The sequence below is a fragment of the Salvelinus alpinus genome, chromosome 12, assembly GCF_045679555.1.
Source record: "Salvelinus alpinus chromosome 12, SLU_Salpinus.1, whole genome shotgun sequence".
Taxonomy (NCBI): Eukaryota; Metazoa; Chordata; class Actinopteri; order Salmoniformes; family Salmonidae; genus Salvelinus; species Salvelinus alpinus.
Window position 1 is genome coordinate 1,138,599 of NC_092097.1, and position 23,773 is coordinate 1,162,371.

The window sequence follows — 23,773 nt, forward strand, 5'->3', positions numbered from 1 at the left end:
GACAACACCCTGTCATTCTCAACTAACATCAAGGCGGTGACCCGTTCCTGTAGGTTCATGCTCTACAACATTCGCAGAGTACGACCCTGCCTCACGCAGGAAGCGGCGCAGGTCCTAATCCAGGCACTTGTCATCTCCCGTCTGGATTACTGCAACTCGCTGTTGGCTGGGCTCCCTGCCTGTGCCATTAAACCCCTACAACTCATCCAGAACGCCGCAGCCCGTCTGGTGTTCAACTTTCCCAAGTTCTCTCACGTCACCCCGCTCCTCCGCTCTCTCCACTGGCTTCCAGTTGAAGCTCGCATCCGTTACAAGACCATGGTGCTTGCCTACGGAGCTGTGAGGGGAACGGCACCTCCGTACCTTCAGGCTCTGATCAGGCCCTACACCCAAACAAGGGCACTGCGTTCATCCACCTCTGGCCTGCTCGCCTCCCTACCTCTGAGGAAGTACAGTTCCCGCTCAGCCCAGTCAAAACTGTTCGCTGCTCTGGCACCCCAATGGTGGAACAAACTCCCTCACGACGCCAGGTCAGCGGAGTCAATCACCACCTTCCGGAGACACCTGAAACCCCACCTCTTTAAGGAATACCTAGGATAGGATAAAGTAATCCTTCTAACCCCCCCCCCCCCTTAAAAGAGTTAGATGCACTATTGTAAAGTGGTTGTTCCACTGGATATCATAAGGTGAATGCACCAATTTGTAAGTCGCTCTGGATAAGAGCGTCTGCTAAATGACTTAAATGTAATGTAAATGTATGCGTCTGACTGACTTAAACAGATGGCGTAGTTAATTGTTGACATTGTTGACCTTGATCTTGTCCTAGGGCTCTATTCAATCAGACCCGCTTAAGCCGACATCCACATAGCGGCGTCTGAGCTGTCATATCCACAAAGCTGACATTGCCTTTGGCTGCACTGAGTCGCACTAAGAGAAATCCCATGCAGTCTTGTTGACAAGTTCGATCACTGGAATGTGAGCTGTAATCTACACCTCGACTAGGCTGATATAAATCCTCATTATTTAGTTGAATGATTTTCTTTTTGAGTGCCATTATTTCTAAGTAGTCTACACTTTCTCATTCTGAACTTCTAACGTGAGTGGGATGGATGTGGCGTCGTGACAATGATCAAGAGCAGCTGCTCACCGATTTGACAGCTCCAACTTATTCACACCTCCGCTACAGTATGTAGGTGTAGGCTATTTCCGGTTAGCACTTGAACTGATTGAATCTAGGCCCTAGTCTGTTTTTGAATGTTTTTAGTTTTTTACATTTTATTTCACCTTTATTTAACCAGGTAGGCTAGTTGAGAACAAGTTCTCATTTGCAACTGCGACCTGGCCAAGATAAAGCAAAGCAGTTCGACACGTACAACAACACAGAGTTACACATGGAATAAACAAACATACAGTCAATAATACAGTAGAAAAAATCTATATACAGTATGTGCAAATGAGGTATGTGACAGTTGTCTTTGTTGTGTACATTTTTACTGTTCCGTTTTTATCGTGACAAATGTTTGGCATTGTAAATGAGAACTGGTTCTCAACTGACCCACCTGGTTAAATAAAGATAAAATAAAACTATCTTATTGTTGTTTTTGTTTCATGTTTCTTCAGGACATACATGAGGGTGAAAGATCGAGTACAGGCTGACAAGGATAAGGTAAGTCTTTACTTGACAAAATGTTGACTGCGGCGCCATACAGGTTGCAAAATAGTTGGAAAGAGTTTGTGATGTGCCAATACCATGGCACATGGTTTATGAACTGATACACAAAATAACACTTGATTCAAAACTTTGCGTTATTCTATTTAAATTATTATACAAAATTCTGAAAACACGATTTATAATGTAAAATTACTATCTATCTACAGAAATGTTATGTATATAAAAATCTCAAATAACTAGATTTTTGCAATGCAATTACTGTGAAAAATTAAATAAAAATGCCATTCATGTAAAATGTGTGTAGAATGTACTGTACATGTAACAAAAGAAAAAGCTGAAAAAAACACGTAACGACTTCTAGGAGTAGTGGGTGCGGAGTCAGGCGCAGAGGGTTTAGGACAATCGTAATTATTCCGGTGACAGAAACAGTCACGCCCAAAACACCAGGCGCATACAAATGACCGGCCCAAAAACAGGACCCAAACAGTCCGGAGAAAATAAGAAAAATGCACATCCACAAAACGAACAGAGGAACAAGCCTGCACAAAAGCAGGCGGGCATAACCGGCTTAATTAGCCCTAACCAAAACCCAAACAAGAAACAGGTGTAACCAATAAGACAAAACTAACAGAAAAGGAAAAGGGGATCAGTGGCAGCTAGTAGACCGGTGACGACGACCGCCGAGCGCCGCCCGAACAGGAAGAGGAGCCACCTTCGGTGGGAGTCGTGACACACGTTTATTTTAATGTAATTTCTTTTTATTGTCATGTTGGATAAAAACATTTAATTATTAATGCTTTTTGTGTGTTGCGTTACAGCTAATCACCCTCTCGTTTGCAGGTAATGGTGATGAATCCAGCATTCTTTAAGTACACCCACGACCGGTGGACAGAGCGCCATGGCAGATACCCATCCACGGGCATGCTGGCCATAATATTTGCCCTGCACATCTGCGATGAGGTGTGTATCCTTTGATATCAAGAGCCTTATCTTTAGTATGAGAAGCCTGGTTGAAAGTAAACAGAATGCTAATAACACTAGTAATGCTAACGCTAAATATTTCTGTCCTTCTACAGGTGTCGGTATTTGGCTATGGAGCCGATCAACATGGGAACTGGCATCACTACTGGGAGGAAAACAAGTACGGCGGCGCGTTTAGGAAAACCGGAGTCCACCATGCTGATTTTGAGACGAAGGTTATCCAAAAGCTTGACACAGAGGGCAAAATTAAGCTGCACAGGAGATGAGAATGAGCGGTGGTGGTGTGTACAGGATGAAACCATTAGAGTGTAGTGGTCTGGTGGTCAGAGACAATCAAATATGTGCCCTGCTCTCTGCAACTAGTGCCTATGATCAACACAAACAACCAAAACCACAAACGGGAGTCCTCAAACCACAACAAAAACTTGAATCATGTACATTTTATTGTGTTACAGCCTCAGAGATCTACAGACAGTTGTGGGATCTTATATAGACAGATGTGTTTCTTTCTAAATCCTGAATTGGCCACAGGTTGACTTCAATCAAGTTGTACTGACATCTCAAGGATGATCAAAAGAAATTGGATGCACTGGATGCACCTGAGCTCAATTTGGAGTTTCATAGCAAAATGGTGTGAATACTTACAGTGCCTTCGGAAAGTATTCAGACCCCTTGACTTTTTCCACATTTTGTTACCGCCTTAATCAAAAATGTATATTAAAAAATTCCCTCATCAATTTACACACAATACCCCATCATGACAAAGCAAAAACAGTTTTTTAGACATTTTTGCAAATTTATAAAAAATATAAAGAATATTACATTTACATAAGTATTCAGACCCTTTACTCAGTATTTTGTTGAAGCAAGCACCTTTGGCAGCGATTACAGCATTGATTATTCTCGGGTATGATGCTACAAGCTTGGCACACCTATATTTGGGGAGTTTCTCCCATTCTTCTCTGCAGATCCTCTCAAGCTCTGTCTTGTTGGATGGGGAGCGTTGCTGCACAGCTATTTTATGGTCTATCTAGAGATGTTCGATCGGGATCAAGTCCGGGCTCTGGCTGGACCACTTAAGGACATTCAGAGACTTGTCCTGAAGCCACTCCTGCATCTTCTTGGCTGTGTGCTTAGCCACTCCCCAGTCTGAGGTCCTGAGTGCTCTGGAGCATGTTTTCATCAAGGATCTCTCTGAACTTTGCTCTGTTCATCTTTACCTTGATCCTGACTACTCTCCCAGTCCCTGCCACTGAAAATATCCCCACATCATGATGCTGCCACCACCATGCTTCACTGTAGGGATAGTGCCAGGTTTCTTCCAGATGTGACGCTTGGCATTTAGGCTAAAGATTTCAATCTAGGTTTCATCAGATCAGAGAATCTTGTTTCTCATGGTCTGAGACTCGTTAGGTTCCTTTTGGCAAACTTCAAGTGGGCTGTCATATGCCTTAAACTGAGGAGTGGCTTCCGTCTGGTCACTCTACCATAAAGGCCTGATTGGTGGAGTGCTGCAGAGATGGTTGTCCTTCTGGAAGGTTCTCCCATCTCCACAGAGGAACTCTAGAGCTCTGGCAGAGTGACCATCAGGTTCTTGGTCACCTCCCTGACCAAGGCCTTTCTCCCCCGATTGCTCAGTTTGGACAGGCGGCCAGCTCTAGGAAGAGTCTTGGTGGTTCCAAACATCTTCCATTTAAGAATGATGGTGGTCACTGTGTTCTTGTGGACCATCGATCCCGCAGCAATTCTTTTGTTACCCTTCCCCAGATCTGTGCCTTGACACAATCTTGGCTTGTTTTTGCTCTGACATGCACTGTCAACTGCCAGACCTTTTATAGCCAGGTGTGTGCCTTTTCCAAATCATGTCCAATCAATTGAATGTACCACAGGTGGACTCCAATCAAGTTGTAGAAACATCTCAAGGATGATCAATGGAAACAGGATGCACCTGAGCTCAATTTCGAGTCTCATAGCCAAGGGGCTGAAAACTTATGTAAATAAGGTATCTGTTTTTTTATGTTTAAGAAATGTGCACAAATATCAAAAAACCTGTTTTCACTTTGTCATTATGTTTTTTTTGTTGTTGTTGTTGAAATCAGGCTGTAACACAACACAATGTGGAATAAGTCACAGGGTATGAAAACTTTCTGACGTCAGTAAAGTTCCTTCCCTGTTTTGTACATGTTGTCATGCTGCACTGAACTAGCCTTATGCTGAAGGAACCTTCAAGAACCTGAGAGCCTTTGAACGACGGGTTAAACCACAACCACAGAACAAGCATTAAGGACAAAAGCCCTGTGTTTGCGAGAGTGTAAAAACCATATATATATTTTTTCTTCTTTGTGAGGACATAAAAGGGCAATGTTTGAGTCAAATTAATTCAAGCATTTTCACTGCAATGGAACCATAAGGATGGATTTAATAAGGAGTTTTACAGTTGAATGTCTTTTTTGAGACAGTTTAGAGCTGCCATTAGTAGTCAATCTATACCATATTATTTTACAGCTTTCATAATCATTTTCTGTATTCCAGAGAAATGTACACATTTACAGTATGTTGCCCAGTATTAGGTTGACCTTCATTTGATCTAATAACATGCGCTTTAAACTATGGAAACGTCACTCATGTTGTATTCCAAAGAATACAAATCTTGAGCTGTCAAATCCACAAGCGGCTCCTGGCATTATATCTAAAGAGAACATTGCCATTTTTTTTTGCATGGAGTCACATGCATTCAGCCTGGGGGGGATTAACTTTAATATTGCAGATAGATTGTCTGCATCATTTCAATGCGTTGTTTATAAGTTCGAACACTGGAATGTTAGATGTAATCTACACCTCGAACAGTTTAACATGATTCTCCCCCGCACAGTTTAACATGATTCACCACGCACTCTACACACACGTACACATGGATTTTGTATTGTAGATATGTGGTAGTAGAGTATAGTCCTGAGAGAACACATTTAATGTGTTGTGAAAAGTGTTTTGAAATATAATGTAATGTAATATTTTAAGTTATACATAACTGCATTAATGTTGCTGGACCTCAGGAAGAGTACAAAATCCATGTGGATGTGTCTGTGAGGTGAATCATGTTAAACTGTTCCCACACCACAGTTAAAAGTGATCTCATTATTTGTCTACTGGTTTGCAGGTAGATTAGGTAAAGATAGCTATGTATGTGGTTGATTGCTGTTACAACTATTTCCGAGATGGACTTGTTATTTTGTATGCTCTGGAAATGAGTGGTTTGTTATTTTTTCGTAATTATAAAACGAGGATCCTTAATAAATACAAATACTAAAATACAAATGAATCATTTAAAAACAGTGTGGTATAATTCGATTTAAAATATTATTACTCTTGGACCATGGTGTGACCCCAAAGACTTGGACATGGAACACACATTCATACACACATCGAAATATATTAATACTAAACACTGACTTTAAATAAACCTTACGAAGCAAATGTGACATGAGCATACTGTACGTATTATTTTGAGTAGTTATCGTCCTTGTTGCTCAATGCACTTTCATACTTTACATTTTAATGTCCACATTGACCATTTGTAACCTAGTGTGAAAATGTACCTTATTTGTAATGCATTTGCATTTGAAATCCCAAATGTATGTGTGTGTCTGTGTGTGAGTGAAAGAAAGTTGAATTTGTGAGTACATATGGTTGGATTTTGTTTGTGTGTGTGATTGACTATAAATCAAGCTGTGGTGTTATTTTTGTTCATGTTTAATAAAAGCATAATTACCAATCAACACACCGCCTCCCTTTAATTCTGAAACATTCTTGCCCTGAAGGGTCAAAATCCTGGCAACCAAAAAGTATATTTCTCCAATGAAGGCAGTAGGATCTGCGCATTATTAACTGTGTCTTAGCAACAACCATTATTTGTTTGTACCTTTCCTCTTCAGCATGATTTTCCAGCAGCAACAAAGAGTGACAACCAATAGGAAAGGGCTAGATTCAATCCGTACGGCTAAAGATCCGTGTTATAGCGCTTTTGAAATTTAAGGTCATTTCCAATTGAGCTGACATATGCAGCATTTACCGTGAATGTGGTCTACGCGAACACAGGAACATCGCCTTTAAATTTCAATTGCGCTATAGAGTGGATCTCAAGTGCACATTACTGGGCAACCCGTCAGAGAGCATCGTTATGTTCCTTCAGATTCACACACATTGTTCAAAGGTAAACGACTCCGACAGATGAAAATGCACATAATTTACTTACTTAGTCCTATTCAATTATCACCGAAATTATCAAATTATCAATAAATAGCCTAATGCATGTCTGGATACTACTGAATGGATTTATTCCAGACACAGATTTATATTGTAATGACCTGGCTAGATCATAAATGAACAAATGTCCGGACAGAGGATTGTGTTTCCGAATTCCCGGTTTATTAACCAAACTCAACACAGGCTACTGTTTGGCCGTAGCCCACACCAAATAAACCAAGGAAAACAGTATCAAACAACGGTGACCCATCTCTTGTTAAGACCAGACGTAAAGAGAGAGAACAATGGCTAAGCATGGTCTTAAACTTGAAGTGCTCCACCCCCCTTCCAAACCCCACCGCCGCTCCACCAACCACAAGGATGCCCCGAATCGGAACACTCCAGGCATTCCAGTGGTTGGCAGATAGCAGGTTGACTGGCATGTCGGACCCTGCGAACGCTGGGTACTGGTAAGTACAACACAACAAATGAACAGCATAACTCATAACACAAATCTGTCTGTGCTGGTCGCTACACAGCCCCCCCATAACAAAGTCAAAGTGCTTTGGGGATGTCATTGCCAGAGGGATGGATTGTGGGGTCCCTGCGGTTTGAGGAAAAGAGGACCCTCTGTATGGGGCTAACCTGTCCCAGTGCAGTGCCACCTTTCTCCCCCTGGGAGGAACCTGCACCCGGTACACAACTTCCCCTAACCTCTCCAGGACGCTGCAGGGCCCCACCAAGTGGCTGTCCAACTTGGGGCATCTGCCGTTCCCAGACCAGCTCCCCAGCCACAAATATCTATCTATACCCAGGGGCCGATCAAACGCCATCTCTGCAGGGGTGCGGATTTCTCTCCCCAGCATGAGGAGGGCAGGCATGCAGGAGGTGGAATCTTGGACAGCGGAGCGGCATGCCATGAGGACCATGGGCAGGTACTTGTCCATTTGGCAGAGACGATGGCCAGCTGCTGTCCAGGCGTTTTGTTGAAGTGCGGGACTCTAACCCAAGGTGCGGGACTCTAACCCGGAAGCTTATAAGAAATCCTCCGACGAACCATCAAACAGGCAAAGCGTCAATACAGGACTTGAATCGTACCACACCGGCTCCGATGCTCATCTTATGTGGCAGGGCTTGCAAACTGTTACAGACTACAAAGGGAAGCACAGCCGAGAGCTGCCCAGTGATATGAGCCTACCAGACGAGCTAAATCACTTCTATGCTCGCTTCGAGGCAAGCAACACTGAGGCATGCATGAGAGCATCAGCTGTTCCGGACGACTGTGTGAGCACGCTCTCCATAGCCGACGTGAGTAAGACTTTTGAACAGGTCAACATTCACAAGGCTGCGGCGCCAGACAGATTACCAGGACGTGAGCTCCGGGCATGTGCTGACCAACTGGCAGGTGTCTTCACTGACATTTTCAACATGTCCCTGATTGAGTCTGTAATACCCACATGTTTCAAGCAGACCACCATACTCCCTGTGCCCAAGAACACAACGCCAACCTGCCTAAAAGACTACAGACCCGCAGCACTCACGTCCGTAGCCATGAAGTGCTTTGAAAGGCTGGTAATGGCTCCCATCAACACCATTATCCCAGAAACCCTAGACCCACTCCAATTTGCATACCGCCCAAACAGATCAACAGGTGATGCAATCTCTATTGCACTCCACAATGCCCTTTCCCACCTGGACAAAAGAAACACCTACGTGAGAATGCTATTCATTTACTACAGCTCAGCATTCAACACCATAGTACCCTCAAAGCTCATCACTGAGCTAAGGATCCTGGGATTAAACACCTCCCTCTGCAACTGGATCCTGGACTTCCTGATGGGCCGCCCCCAGGTGGTGAGGGTAGGTAGCAACACATCTGCCACGCTGATCCTCAACACTGGAGCCCCTCAGGGGTGCGTGTTCAGTCCCCTCCTGTACTCCCTGTTCACCCACGACTGCACGGCCAGGCATGACTCCAACACCATCATTAAGTTTGCAGAAGACACAACAGTGGTAGGCCTGATCACAGACAACAACGAGACAGCCTATAGGAAGGAGGTTAGAGACCTGGCCAGGTGGTGCCAGAATAACAACCTATCCCTCAACGTAACCAAGACTAAGGAGATCATTGTGGACTACAGGAAAAGGAGTACCGAGCACGCCCCCATTCTCATCGACGGGGCTGTAGTGGAGCAGGTTGAGAGCTTCAAGTTACTTGGTGTCCACATCACCAACAAACTAGAATGGTTCAAACACACCAAGACCGTTGTGAAGAGGGCACGACAAAGCCTATTGCTCCTCAGGAAACTAAAAAGATTTGGCATTGATCCTCAGATCGTCAAAAGGTTCTACAGCTGCAACATCGAGAGCATCCTGACTGGTTGTACCACTGCCTGGTACGGCAATTGCTCGGACTCTGACCGCAAGGCACTACAGAGGGTAGTGCGTACGGCCCAGTACATCACTGGGGCTAAACTGCTTGCCATCCAGGACCTCTACACCAGGCGGTGTCAGAGGAAGGCCTTTAAAAATTGTCAAAGACCCCAGCCACCCCAGTCAGAGACTGTTCTCTCTACTACTGTATGGCAAGCGGTACCGGAGTGCCAATTCTAGGACAAAAAGGCTTCTCAACAGTTTTTACCCACAAGCCATAAGACTCCTGAACAGGTAATCAAATCGCTACACTGACTATTTGCATAGTTTCCCCCCCCCCTAACCCCTCTTTTTACGCTGCTGCTACTCTCTGTTTATCATATATGCATAGTCACTTTAACTATACATTCATGTACATACTACCTCAATTAGCCTGACCAACCAGTGCCCCCGCACATTGGCTAACCGGGCAATCTGTATTGTGTCCCGCTACCCGCTACCCACCACCCGCCAACCCCTCTTTTACGCTACTGGTACTCTCTGTTTATCATATATGCATAGTCCCTTTAACCATATCTACATGTACATACTACCTCAATCAGCCCGACTAACCGGTGCCTGTATATAGCCTCTCTACTGTATATAGCTTCGCTACTGTTATTCTTCACTGTCTTTTTACTGTTGTTTTTATTTCTTTACTTAACTTTTGTTCACCTAGTACCTTTTTTTAATGGCACTGTTGGTTAGAGCCTGTAAGTAAGCATTTCACTGTAATTCACTGTTGTATTCGGCGCATGTGACGAATAAACTTTGATTTGATTTGAAATATAATACAATTTTTTTTAACATTTTTTCCATAAAGATTTTTTTTTATTAATCAGTATACTTGAGTTTAACCATAACATTTGTTGTAATATTTGTTCTGTCTATTCTGGAGGATAAAACTGAAGTTGTAACCAGCTCTGTATGTGTCACGTTCTGACCATAGTTCTTGTGTGTTTTACTTGTTTTAGTGTTGGTCAGGACGTGAGCTGGGTGGGCATTCTATGTTGTGTGTCTAGTTTGTCCATTTCTATGTATGGCCTGATATGGTTCTCAATCAGAGGCAGGTGTTTGTCATTGTCTCTGATTGGGAACCATATTTAGGTGGCTTGTTTTGTGTTGCGGTTTGTGGGTGGTTGTCTTCTGTCTTTGTGTTCTGCACCAGATAGGACTGTTTTCGGTTTTCACATTTATTGTTTTGTAGTTTGTTGTGTTCACGTTATTCTCTTTATTAAACATATTGAACACTAGCCGCGCTGCGTTTTGGTCCTCTCCTTCATCCCAGGAAGAAAACCGTTACAGTATGGCTTGTTTAAGAAAGGGAGATACTTTAAAACAAAATTTCATTTTCAATGAGTCGGAAATGAGAAGTTGCAATCTGTATGAAGGCAAAAAGGCAATTTTTGAACAAAGGATGAGTGTTTCTTAATAATCTACTGGAGAACCATTTTGGGTTTAAGTATAATTTATGTATGAGTGAAACTTTCAGTGAGAGGTTTAAAGCTTTAATATTTAATAATTTTAGATCCCCAAACTCATATTCATCATATGAATACACACATTTAATTCTGTCTGGCTTAGCATTCCAAATAAAGTAAAATATTTTTTGCTCATATGATTTAAAAAACGAGTCATCTGGAGTAGGAAGTGAGTAAGTAAACTGTGATAGGACCATAGAGTTAATCAATGTGTATTTCCATAAATAGACAAGTATTTACCTCTCCGTGGGTGCAGAATCTTATCTATTTTTGCAAACTTTCTATTGAAATAAATTGTGGTAAGTTCATTTATATTTGTTGAGATGTGAAGATCAAGTATGTCTACTTCACCATCCACCCATTTTATTGGTAAACCATAAGGTAGTGTAAACACTGTATTTTTTAACAATCCAATAAGTAACATGGTACACTTGTCATAATTAGGAGAGGCTAGAAACGTGATCAAGATCTTCAATGAGACTGTGCTGGGATCCAGATTGCAGACTTAAGAAAAAACTAGCTATTAAAAACATTGACACTTTTGTTTTCATCTCTAACCCCTTGATGTTATTGTTGGATCTCATTTTAATAGCTAGCATTTCAATGGCCATAATAAATAGATATGGAGACAACCTCCTCTTAAAAGCTCAATACTTTCTGAGAAGTAACCATTATTTACTATTTTACAGCTTGGGTTGCTGTACAGGGTAGTAAGTTGGTGGTTGAAGATATCCCTCTAGTGGTGTGGGGGCTGTGCTTTGGCAAAGGGGGTGAGGTTATATCCTGCCTGGTTGGCGGATGGGGCCACAGTGTCTCTCAACCCCTCCTATCTCAGCCTCCAGTAATTATTCTGCAATAGTTTGTGTCGGTCTGTTACATCTGGAGTATTTCTTTGTGAAATTAAGTGTATTTTTTCTCTCTCTCTCTCTCTCTCTCTCTCTCTCTCTCTCTCTCTCTCTCTCTCTCTCTCTCTCTCTCTCTCTCTCTCTCTCTCTCTCTCTCTCTCTCTCTCTCTCTCTCTCTCTCTCTCTCTCTCTCTCTCTCTCAATTCAATTCAAGGGGCTTTATTGGCATGGGAAACATGTGTTAACATTGCCAAAGCAAGTGAGGTAGATATTATACAAAAGTGAAATAAACAATACAAATTAACAGTAAACATTAAACATACAGAAGTTTCAAAACAATAAAGACATTACAAATGTTATATTATATATATACAGTGTTGTAACAATGTACAAATGGTTAAAGCACACAAGTTAAAATAAATAATCTCTCTCTCTCTCTCTCTCTCTCTCTCTCTCTCGCTTTATTGGCATGACGTAACAATGTACATATTGCCAAAGCTTATTTTGGATATTTACAATATTTTAAAAAAAAATTTTTTTTTTAATTGATTCAAAATTGTCAACGGGACAACAGTAACAACAATAACCAAGGGTCAAAATAACCATACATTTAACAATAACAATAAGCATACAGTAGAATACATGTGCAGGTTGATTGGTCTGTCAGACACTGTCCCTCAACTTATGGCAGGCAGCAATGTAGTGCGCTGCCAACCCACAGCTCTCTGCGTCCTCCCCCAACAGGACGGGTAGCATATCCTCATCAGAGAGGTCTTTGAAACCTTGAATAAGGGTTTCAAATTTGGGAAAATGACACTCTCTTATTGTTTTATCTTCTTGACATTTTGTAAAGGAAATGCAGCTCCGTCTCAGGTTCAAAGGTTGTGCAGTGGTTACACAGCCTTTCCTCTACAGGGAGCCAGGTTTTCCTGTGTCTACCCTTCTCAATGGCAAGGCTGTGCTCACTGAGCCTGTACTTTGTCAAGGTTTTTCTAAGGTTTTGATCAGTAACCATGGTCAAATATTTAGCCACAGTGTACTGTCGATTTAGTGCCAGATAGCACTGCATTTTGCTTTGTGTTTGTGCTTGTGTTTCCCAATAAGCAATGTAGTTTTGTTTTGACTGTGTTGTAATTTGGTTTATTCTGATTGATTGGATGTTCTGGTCTTGAGGCTTCAGTGTGTTAGTAGAACAGGTTTGTGAACTCAGCCCCAGGACCAGCTGGATGAGGGGACTCTTTTCTTTGCTCAGCTCTTGGCATTGCAGGGCTTGGTAATGATATGAGAGGGGGTCACTGTATTTTAGATGTTTCCAAAACTGAATTGCTCTTTTTTGAGTTTTTATTATTAGTGGATATTGGCCTAATTCTGCCCTGCATGCATTGTTTGTAGTTTTCCTCTGGACATGTAGGAGAATCTTACAGAACTCTGCATGCAGGGTTTCAATGGGGTGTTTGTCCCATTTGATGAAATATTGTTTTTCAAGTGGACCCCACACCTCGCTGCCATAAAGTGCAATTGGTTCAATGACATATTCAATAAGTTTTAGCCAAATTTTAATAGCTATTTCAATTTGAATTTGCTTTTTAATGGCGTAGAATGCCCTGCGTGCTTTCTCTCTCAGTTCATTCACTGCCTCATTAAGGTGTCCAGTTGAGCTTATTTTTAAACCTAAGTAATTTTTGTGTGTACAGTACTCTATATATTTTGTACCAATTGAGAACTTTGGTCTAATTCCCTGAGATCTGGATCTTCTCTGGAAAATCATTATTTTTGTATTTTTAGGGTTTACTGCCAGGGCCCAGGTCTGGCAGTACTGCTCTAGCAGGTCCAGGCTCTGCTGTAGGCCATGTGCTGTGGGTGACAGCAGGCATAGGTCATCTGCGAAGAGTAGGCATTTAACTTCTGAATTGTGGAGACTAACACCAGGGGCTGAGGGTTTTTCTAGAATAGTGGCCAATTCGTTAATGTAAATATTGAAGAGTGCAGGGCTCAGATTGCAACCCTGGCGAAGGCCCCGCCCCTCGTTAAAGAATTCTGTTATTTTCTTACCAATTTTAATGCTGCACGTATTGCCAGTATACATTGATTTAATTATGTCATATGTTTTACCCCCTACACCACTTTCAATAACTTTGTAGAACAGTCCTGTATGCCAAATAGAATCAAATGCTTTTTGGAAGTCGATAAAGCAAGCGTATATTTTGGTATTATTTTGGTGGACATGTTTATCTATCAGGGTGTGTAGGGTGTAAATATGATCAGTTGTGCGATGTTTTGGTATGAATACAATTTGGCTTTTACTCAAGACATTGTGCTTATGAAGGAAGTTCAGAACTCTTACATTGATAATACTACAGAAAACCTTCCCCAGGTTACTGTTCACACAAATGCCTCTGTAATTGTCAGGGTCAAATTTGTCTCCGTTCTTAAAGATTGGGGTTATGAGTCCTTGATTCCAGATGTCAGGGAAATAACCTACACTCAGGATCAAATTAAACAGTTTTAATATAGCCAATTGAAATTTTGCACTAGTGAGTTTGAGCATCTCATTTAGTATGCCATCAGGTCCGCATGCCTTTTTGAATCTGAGAGCCTGAAGTTTCTTATAGAGCTCCTGGTCAGTAATTGGGGAGTCCAGTGGATTTTGATTGTCCTTTATAACTTTTTTCTAATCCATTCAACTTCTCATGATTTTGGCGTTGTTCTGCGTTTGTGTCAATTTGAACGGTGTTGTAGAGTGTTTTAAAATGGGTTGTCCATATGTCACCATTTTGTATCGCTAATTCCTCTTGTTTAGATTTTTTTCATTTTTTCCAATTTTGCCAGAAGTTGTGTGTGTTTATGGACTCCTCAATTAGTGTCAGCTGCTTGCTGTTGTACTGTGCTTTTTTGGTTCTGAGTGTACGTTTATAGTCTCACAGTAATGAAGGCGTAATTCACCATTATTTGGGTCTCTGTGCTTTTGGTTGGATAGTGTTCTAGGCTTTTTCCTTATAATTTTACAATCTGCATCAAACCAGTTGTCATCTATGATCTTATAAAAAAAAAAAAATAAAAAAAAAAAAAAAAAATTGTGCTTCTTTTGCCGTTTGCCTGAATATATAGTTGATGTTTTGTACTGCTAGATTGATGCCTTCTTTACTGTGAGTGAATGTGGTATCCAGAAAGTTATCTAAGAGTGTTTGGATATTTTGGTTCCAGGTTGCTTTCTGGTATTCTTCTGTGTTGTTTTGGGCCCATCTGTATGAATTTCTGATGTTGTACAGCTTACTGGGCTGTGAATGTGTGGTTGTTTCCATGTCTGTTCTTTTGAGGAACAAGGTAATTTGGCTGTGATCAGACAGAGGTGTTAGTGGCTTGACAGTGAATGAGCTGAGAGAGAAAGGGTCAATGTCTGTAATCATATAGTCTACTGTACTGTGGCCAAGAGGTGAGCAGTAGGTGAATCTCCCCAAAGAGTCCCCCGTAACCTACCATTGACAAAGTACAGACCCAGGCTTCGACAGAGCTGCAAAAGATCCCTTCCGTTTTTGTTGACGGTGCTGTCACCGTCCCCCTATGGGGAGATTAAGACAGTTAGAAACAGTATGGCCTGTAATAAAGCTGTCCCCTCGTGTGGTCGTTAGATCAGGTAGTGTTCCTGTGTGCTCGTTAGATCAGGTAGTGTTCCTGTGTGCTCGTTAGATCAGGTAGTGTTCCTGTGTGCTCGTTAGATCAGGTAGTGTTCCTGTGTGCTCGTTAGATCAGGTAGTGTTCCTGTGTGCTCGTTAGATCAGGTAGTGTTCCTGTGCCGCATTTGTGTCCCCACAGATGAGCACATTTCCCTGGGCCTGGAAATGGCACGTCTCTTCCTCAAGGGTGGGGAAGATCTCCTCAGAGTAATATGGGGATTCTGAGGGGGGGATATATATTGCGCAAAGGAACACATCTTTTTCTGTCAGTACAAGTTCTTTTTTCAGTTTTAACCAAATGTGATATTTGTCAATTTTGAGGGGATCAATTAGATGTTGTAGTTCGGATTTGTACCAAATGATCAGTCCTCCAGAGTCTCTGCCTCTATTGACAGAGCTGTGTTTTTGTGACGGCACAATTACCTCTCTGTAGCCTGTGGGGCAGTGAGTGACAATGTCAGCCTTACACCATGTCTCCTGCAGAATGATGACGTCAACATCTTTAAGATTTTTGTTGAACTCCAGTGCTTCAGTCCAAAGGTTGATGAGTTTAGGCCCTGAATGTTCCACATGCTAACTGATAGTGATTTCATGTTCCAAAAGAAAGAATAGCAGTCAGAAATACAGTAACTACTAACTAATAAGTTAAGAGTGAGATAAACAGGATAACAGCTAACATTTTTTCTGTTGTATATATAAATATTCATATTCATTGAACAAGTAAATTCTAGTACAATAGGTGTGTGTGTGTGTGTGTGTGTGTGTGTGTGTGTGTGTGTGTGTGTGTGTGTGTGTGTGTGTGTGTGTGTGTGTGTGTGTGTGTGTGTGTGTGTGTGTGTGTGTGTGTGTGTGTGTGTGTGTGTGTGTGTGTGTGTGTGTGTGTGTGTAGTGCAGTTTAGTGCAGATGTATTGGAGGAGCTGTTTAATCTCACTTAATCCTACAGGGTTCTCATGTCCTCTGACGACCTCCGCGTAGCTGCGCTGGTCCTGCTGTTGGGCCCTGTGGAGTGGAGGAGGGCCAGTTCTGGGCCGTGGGGCTTCCTCTCTGGTCTGGTAGGGGTGGTGGTCTGGTGCGGGGTAGTAGGCTGGGCCCGGTCCGGTCTGGCTAAGCCGATGGAAGTGGTGATGCTCTGGTGGTGGGTGGGGTCTGAAAGGGCCTGGGGCTCCTTGGTGGTGCAGTGGTCTGGTAGGGGTCTCTGGGTGGTCCTCTGTCCAGTGCGGCATGGGGTGTTTGTCTACCAAGTGCCACGTCCTTTAGAGACTTGGCAAACATCCCTACTGTCTGCTTCCTCAGGTGGGAGTGGTCGTGCAGATGCTCTGGGGTGATTGTTGGGTCGTGAGCAACGTGTACGTTCGGGAGTAGGCCACACCCTCTGGTGATGTCAGCGTTGACTTTCTGAATGGTACGGGGATGAAAGTCTTTGCGGGGCAGCAGAGTGGAGATGTGGGAGTTCAGAGGCCCTCTGCTACTCTCTCCTGCTCCTCTCGCAGGTTGTTGGTGCCGGTGTGAATAATAATGTGGCCTGGTGTGCCAAAGTCAGGCTGGGACAGGATGTGGAGTGCATCCTGTGTTTTTGGGCACCATATTTTCCACACCTTGTGTTGGGGGAAGAGTTTATCTTCTTGGATGAATTTCCCATTTGAGTCAATGAGGATGGCCACCTCAGTGGGTTTTACCAAATTAGTGCGTTTACGGTCTGGGGCTGGAGTACACAGGGCCTGTGTACATGGAGGGGTGTGTGGGGGTGTGTCAGGGGGGGCCAGAGAGCTTCTCTCTGTAGTAGGTGTCTCCATGTGAGCCTCCTTGTTGACTGGGGGTGTGGGTAAAGTGTTGTCAATATGGGGGGGATTGTGGGTAAAGGTGGGTCAGTGGGGTTGTTAGGGGTGGTGAGGGGCTGCAGCTTCTCTCTGGGAGTCTCTACAGTCTGTTCTCTGTGCTGTAGCACCCTCTTGATGACAAACAACTCCTTTGCCATCTCCTCAGACAAAAATTCCCAAAAGTATCCGTAATGTTCGTAGAAACATGTCAACATTTTTTATAATCAATCCTCAGGTTGTTTTTAACATACATAATCGACAATATTTCAACCGGACGGTAAACTATTCAATACTACAGAGAAAGAAAATGTCGAGCTACAACTCTCGCGCGCATGAACTAATCAAAGGACACCTGACGCGTTTTGATAAATCTCGCTCATTTTTCAAAATAAAAGCTTGAAACTATGTCTAAAGCCTGGTCACAGCCTGAGGAAGCCATTGGAAAAGGAATCTGGTTGATACCCCTTTAAATTGAGGAGGGGCAGGCAATGGAACAGTGATTTTTCCAAATAAAAGGCACTTCCGGGTTGGATTTCCTCAGGTTTTTGCCTGCAAAATCAGTTCTGTTATACTGACAGACAATATTTGGACAGTTTTGGAAACTTTAGAGCGTTTTATATCCTAATATTATATGTCAATTATATGCATATTCTAGCATCTGGGCCTGAGAAATAGTCTGTTTACCTTGGGAACGTTATTTTTCCAAACATAAAAATAGTGCCCCCTAGCTGAAAGAGGTTAAAGAAGAGCGCCTTGTAGATCGTATGGTTGAGCATGGCGTACTTCTTAAAGGAATGTTTATTCAAGTTACGCCGCTTTTTTCTCCGTCAACAAGGGTAACGATTTCAAATGTACCGCCGTTTATTCCAAATGAGCTATTGGAGCGCGAGTTATTGCGCTTTGGGAAGTTTGCAAGTTCAATTAAGGTTGTCCCGTTGGGTTGCAAACACCCGGCGTTGAAACAGGTTATGTCGTTTCGGCGACAGGTGTTTTTGTCAAGTATGACAATAGACTGTATATGGCTTATGCTAGTACGGGTAGTCAACTGTGTTTTGAGTGTGGGGATGTTGGTCATAAGCGACATGCTTGCCCGAAAAGGGAGAAGGCAGAGGGAGGGGCGCAGGTGGTCATCGTAACGTCTGGGCCCACTGATGTAGGGAGAGGTGGGCCGACAGTGGTTGAGCAGCCACAAGCACCTGTTGCTGAGGAACAAGTTATCCGTGTTGAGGGCACGGAGTTGCAACTTGTATTAGAGGGAAATGTTATGCAACAGAAAAATATTGTTGTAGAAGGTAAGGATGGATCTGAAGAGCCAGTTCCTCAGACTCCCAGATTAGCTCCACATGAACCCCTCCTGTACCCCAGCACTCGTACTGGGGTACAGGAGGGGTTCATGTGGAGCTAATCTCCCAGGTAGTGGAGGAGATGCCCACTATGAGTAATGGGGTACAGGAGGGGGTTCATGTGAAGCTAGGCTCCCAGGTAGTGGAGGAGATGCCCACTACGAGTAATGGGGTACAGGAGAGGGTTCATGTGGAGCTAGGCTCCCAGGTAGTGGAGTTGATGCCCACTACGAGTAATGGGGTACAGGAGGGGGTTCATGTGGAGTAAGGCTCCCAGGTAGTGGAGGAGATGCCCACTACAAGTAATGGGGTTCAGGTGGGGCTAGTCTCCTAGGTAGTGGAGGAGATGCCTGGTACGAGTGATTGGGTGCAAGTGGGGAGTGTTGAAAGGGATGTGGTAGAGGGGAGTCAGGGGTCTGTGGCCTCAGCTGAGGAGGATCAGGAGAAGGATATGGATATCTCTTTTGATATGATAGCAGCTGGTGAGGACTCAATTTACGACCTAGAGGAGGAAAATGGGTTTCTGGATCAGACTTTTGGGAAATCTGTCAAATAAACAGATTATTTTGATGTTGATAAGTTTGTGAGGTCAGCTGTGATGTTACAGAAGACAGTGGGGTTAGACCAGTTGAGTGAGAAAAAGCAGTCTTGCTTGAGGAAATTTGTTACTGCTGTTGCAGCAGCAAAAGGTGGTGGGAAACGTAGTCAGGTTAATAAGAGAAAATTTAAATAATGATGATGATCATGCTTCATAGGGTGTATTTTTTCTCTTTGGTTTCTCTGTGGTTTCTTCTGCTTTTCTTTTCTCTTTTCTATATGGAGGTACTAAGGGTAGGTTCTCTCAATATTAATGGGGGAAGGGACAGGAATAAGAGGACTTGGGTATTATAAGTAATAAAACAGAAAAGGCTTAATGTAGTTTTCCTACAGGAAACACATAGTGATGAGGAAAATGAGGTTGACTGGGGTATGTGGTGGGAGGGGCAGCATATACTCAGTCATGGTACTAATTTCAGTGCTGGGGTGGCAATCTTGTTTTCCTCAGGCTTAGGGGTGACTGTGGTATCTACAACAGAGATTGTCAAGGGTTGGGTTTTATTGGTCAAGGTGGATGTTATGGGGTTTTTGTTTGTTTTTCTGAATGTTTATGAGGGTACAGAGCATATTGTTGTTTTTGATAAAATTAAGGAAACCCTAAGACAGTGTGACCAAGAGAGGTGTATGGTTTTAGGGGGGGACTGGAACTGTACAGTGGATTTTACTGTTGATCGCACCGCTGAAGAACCTCACCTGCGGTCAGCCACTTGCCTGTCTGGTCTATTAACTGAGTTTGAGCTTTCTGATGTGTGGAGAGTTAGGAATGCAAAAGTTAGGCAGTACACATGGCTAAAAGTTAATGAAGGTCGTGTCAGTGCAGCAAGGTTAGACAGGTTGTATGTATCTGAGCAATACTGTAGTAGGGTTGGAAGGTGTGACATTACTCCTGTGGGTTTCTCTGATCACCATATTGTTACTGTTGATATTCACTTGTCCTGTCCACGAAGGTCATCACCTTACTGGTATTTTAATGTTAAATTGTTACATGATGTCATGTTTTGTGAAAGGTTTTTGTTGTTTTGGGAAAAATGGAGGGTTACAAAAGGGAATTTTGAGTCCTTGAGTCAATGGTGGGAGGTTGGGAAGGCCCAAATACGAGTATTTTGTCAACAGTATACTGCTCTGTCTCAAATTGAAGTTAAAGAGACTATCAAGGCCCTTGAACAGGACATCAGATCTATTGAATTGAAGCTGCTCACTCAGAACTACCCTGGAGTAGTCATGAACTTACAGGACAAGAGACATGAACTGAGGTCGTTTCTGCATGAAAGAGTGAAGGGTGCCTTGATTAGGTCTCGTTTCGCTTCCCTCAAGGATATGGATGCTCCTAGCGCTTTTTTAAAAACCTAGGACAGTCGACATTGCAACGTAAACAGATGGTCTGCCTTCGTCTCCCTGATGGGAAGGTGACCACGGATGACATTGAAATGCGTCAACATGCCGTGGATTTCTACTCTGCCCTCTATAAGGCGGAGGATTGTGACTCTCTGTGTACTGAACAGTTGTTACACGGTCTTCCTCGATTGGGACATGAGCAGAGAGTCGCATTGGACTCTGACATTACACTGCAAGAGCTGTCCACAGCAGTTATGCAGCTCTCATCAGGCCGAGCCCCTGGCATCGATGGTTTACCATCTGAGGCGTGGGGTGTACCAAGCTGGGTCATCTGATGCGGAGCAGGAGCAGATCGTTGGAGGCTCTGCATCGGTCCTCGTGCTCCTAGACCTTAGTGCTGCTTTTGATACCATCGATCACCACATTCTTTTGGAGAGATTGGAAACCCAAATTCGTCTACACGGACAAGTTCTGGCCTGGTTTAGATCTTATCTGTCTGAAAGATATCAGTTTGTCTCTGTGGATGGTTTGTCCTCTGACAGATCAACTGTAAATTTCGGTGTTCCTCAAGGTTCCGTTTTAGGACCACTATTGTTTTCACTTTATATTTTACCTCTTGGGGATGTCATTCGAAAACATGATTTTAACTTTCACTGCTAAGCGGATGACGCACAGCTGTACATTTCGATGAAACATGGTGAAGCCCCAAAATTGCCCTCGCTGGAAGCCTGTGTTTCGGACATAAAGAAGTGGATGGCTGCAAATGCTCTACTTTTAAACTCGGACAAAACAGAGATGCTTGTGCTAGGTCCCAAGAAACAAAGAGATCTTCTGTTGTATGTGACAATTAATCTTGATGGTTGTACAGTTGTCTCAAATAAAACTGTGAAGGACCTCGGCGTTACTCTGGACCCTGATCTCTCTTTTGACGAACATATCAAGACTGTTTCAAGGACAGCTTTTTTCCATCTACGTAACATTGCAAAAATCTGAAATTTTCTGTCCAAAAATTATGCTGAAAAATGTATCCATGCTTTTGACACTTCTAGGTTAGACGACTGCAATGCTCTACTTTCCGGCTACCCGGATAAAGCACTAAATAAACTTCAGTTAGTGCTAAATACAGCTGCTAGAATCACATTTTTTTATCATATTACTCCAGTGCTAGCCTCCCTACACTGGCTTCCTGTTAAGGCAAGGGCTGATTTCAAGGTTTTACTGCTAACCTACACAGCATTACATGTGTCACGTTTGTCGTAGTGAGGAGACCAAGGCGCAGCGTGATTTGAAGACATTCTTCTTTAATAAATGAAGATCACTAAAACACTAAACAAACTAACAAAAATAACAAAATGAACGTGAAGCTAATTACAACGAGTGCTGACATGCAACAACACATAGACAACTACCCACAAAACCAAAATGGAAAATGGCAACCTAAATAGGATCCCCAATCAGAGACAACGAAAAACAGCTGCCTCTGATTGGGAACCAATTCAGGCCACCATAGACCTTCATAACCTAGACATACAAAAATCCCCATAGATAAACAAAAACCCTAGACAAGACAAAACACACATACCCACCCTCGTCACACCCTGAGCTAACCAAAATAATACAGAAAATATAGAAAACTAAGGTCAGGGCGTGACAACATGGGCTTGCTCCTACCTATATTTCCGATTTGGTCCTGCCGTACATACCTACACGTATGCTACGGTCACAAGACGCAGGCCTCCTAATTGTCCCTAGAATTTCTAAGCAAACAGCTGGAGGCAGGGCTTTCTCCTATAGAGCTCAATTTTAATGGAATGGTCTGCCTACCCATGTGAGAGACGCAGACTCGGTCTCAACATTTAAGTCTTTATTGAAGACTCATCTCTTCAGTAGGTCATATGATTGAGTGTAGTCTGGCCCAGGAGTGTGAAGGTGAACGGAAAGGCACTGGAGCAACGAACCGCCCTTGCTGTCTCTGCCTGGCCGGTTCCCCTCTCTCCACTGGGATTCTCTGCCTCTAAAAGCGAAGACCAAGAAGGCAGAATAACTTTCCTTAAATGTATCCATAATAGAAAGGAAATGTCCTTTATTAATGTGTGTGCTCCAATTTCAAATGATCCTAAATTGTTTTATTCTCTGAACTGGATATTGTTAGAATTAACTTAATTCCAACTGGTTATTGGGACAGATATGAATGCCATTCTGGACATGCGGGACACATCTAATAAGACCAACAATCCACAGGCAACCAAGGTTCTCCAACATATACTCTCCAATTACCACCTCATTGATACCTGGGGAGCTCATAACCCTAAAGCAAAATAATAATTTTTATTTAAACAGGCACAAAACATTCTCCCGAATGGATTTCGTACTATTATCGGCTCCTGCATTTCCTTCATCAAGAAAATAGAATTGATTAACAAAAATTCAGTTGATGATCCTTGGATTTTATGAAACGCCATCAAAGGTTTTATTAAAAACAATGCCACTGCATTTGCATCTGGGATGAATAAATCACAATTAAAGAAGATTTCAGTATTGGAAAAGTTGTTAATGACGTAAGCGCCTTCTCAACAAACACACATTTCAGACCAGGTAGAGTATACTTTCTACAAAGTCAAGACACAACTAAATCTATTGATAAGACAGAGCAGAATTTGCCATCCACTGAGTTAGACTTAAACACCGTAATGATAAATTAGCAGATATTGCAACTATTGAATTGGAATCAAGTGAATTTGCATTTGTATTTATTAAGGATCCCGTGTAGTGTGTGTCTTATCATGTGTATGTGTGTCTGTGCCTGTATGTGTCTCTTCACAGTCCCTGCTGCTCCGTGAGGTGTATTTGTATCTGTTTTTTCCCATCTGATTCTACTACTTGCATTAGTTACCTGATGTGGAATAGAGTTCCCTGTAGCCATGGCTCTATGTAGTACTGTGCGACTCCCAGTGTGTTCTTGACTTGGGGATTGTGAAGACTTTTTGTGGCATGTCTTGTGGGGTATGCATTGGTGTCCGAGCTGTGTGCTAGTAGCTTAAAAACAGACACTTCAAAGCGTTCAGCATGTCAACACTTCATACAAAAACAAGTAGTGATGAAGTCAATCCCTCACCACTTTGAGCCATGACAGATTTACATGCATATTATTAATAACGTTAGCTCTCTGTATACATTTAAGTGCCAGGTGCAACAAAACTAGAGCCTGTAGGACCTGCCTTGTTGATAGTGTTAAAAAGGCAGAGCAGCGCTTTATTATGGACAGCCTTCTCCCCATCTTAGCTACTGTATCAACATGTTTTTACCATGACAGGGTTACTTCAAGCAGTCACCTCAACTTGCTCAATTTCCAAATAACTTATTACAAGATTTA

The 23,773-nt window shown here is 42.8% G+C and overlaps 1 protein-coding gene across 2 annotated transcripts in view; it reads left to right on the plus strand.

Moving 5' to 3' along the window:
* The window catches only part of LOC139535342 (CMP-N-acetylneuraminate-beta-galactosamide-alpha-2,3-sialyltransferase 2-like), a 35,243-nt gene extending 28,814 nt beyond the window's left edge, over positions 1 to 6,429 (plus strand). For both annotated transcript variants that reach the window (XM_071334656.1, XM_071334655.1), the window contains exons 5-7: positions 1,621 to 1,666; positions 2,513 to 2,632; positions 2,749 to 6,429. In XM_071334656.1, coding sequence (XP_071190757.1) covers positions 1,621 to 1,666; positions 2,513 to 2,632; positions 2,749 to 2,919 — 337 coding nt within the window. In that variant the 3' untranslated portion in view covers positions 2,920 to 6,429. The remainder of the gene's footprint in view (positions 1 to 1,620; positions 1,667 to 2,512; positions 2,633 to 2,748) is intronic.
* Positions 6,430 to 23,773: the final 17,344 nt, after the last annotated feature.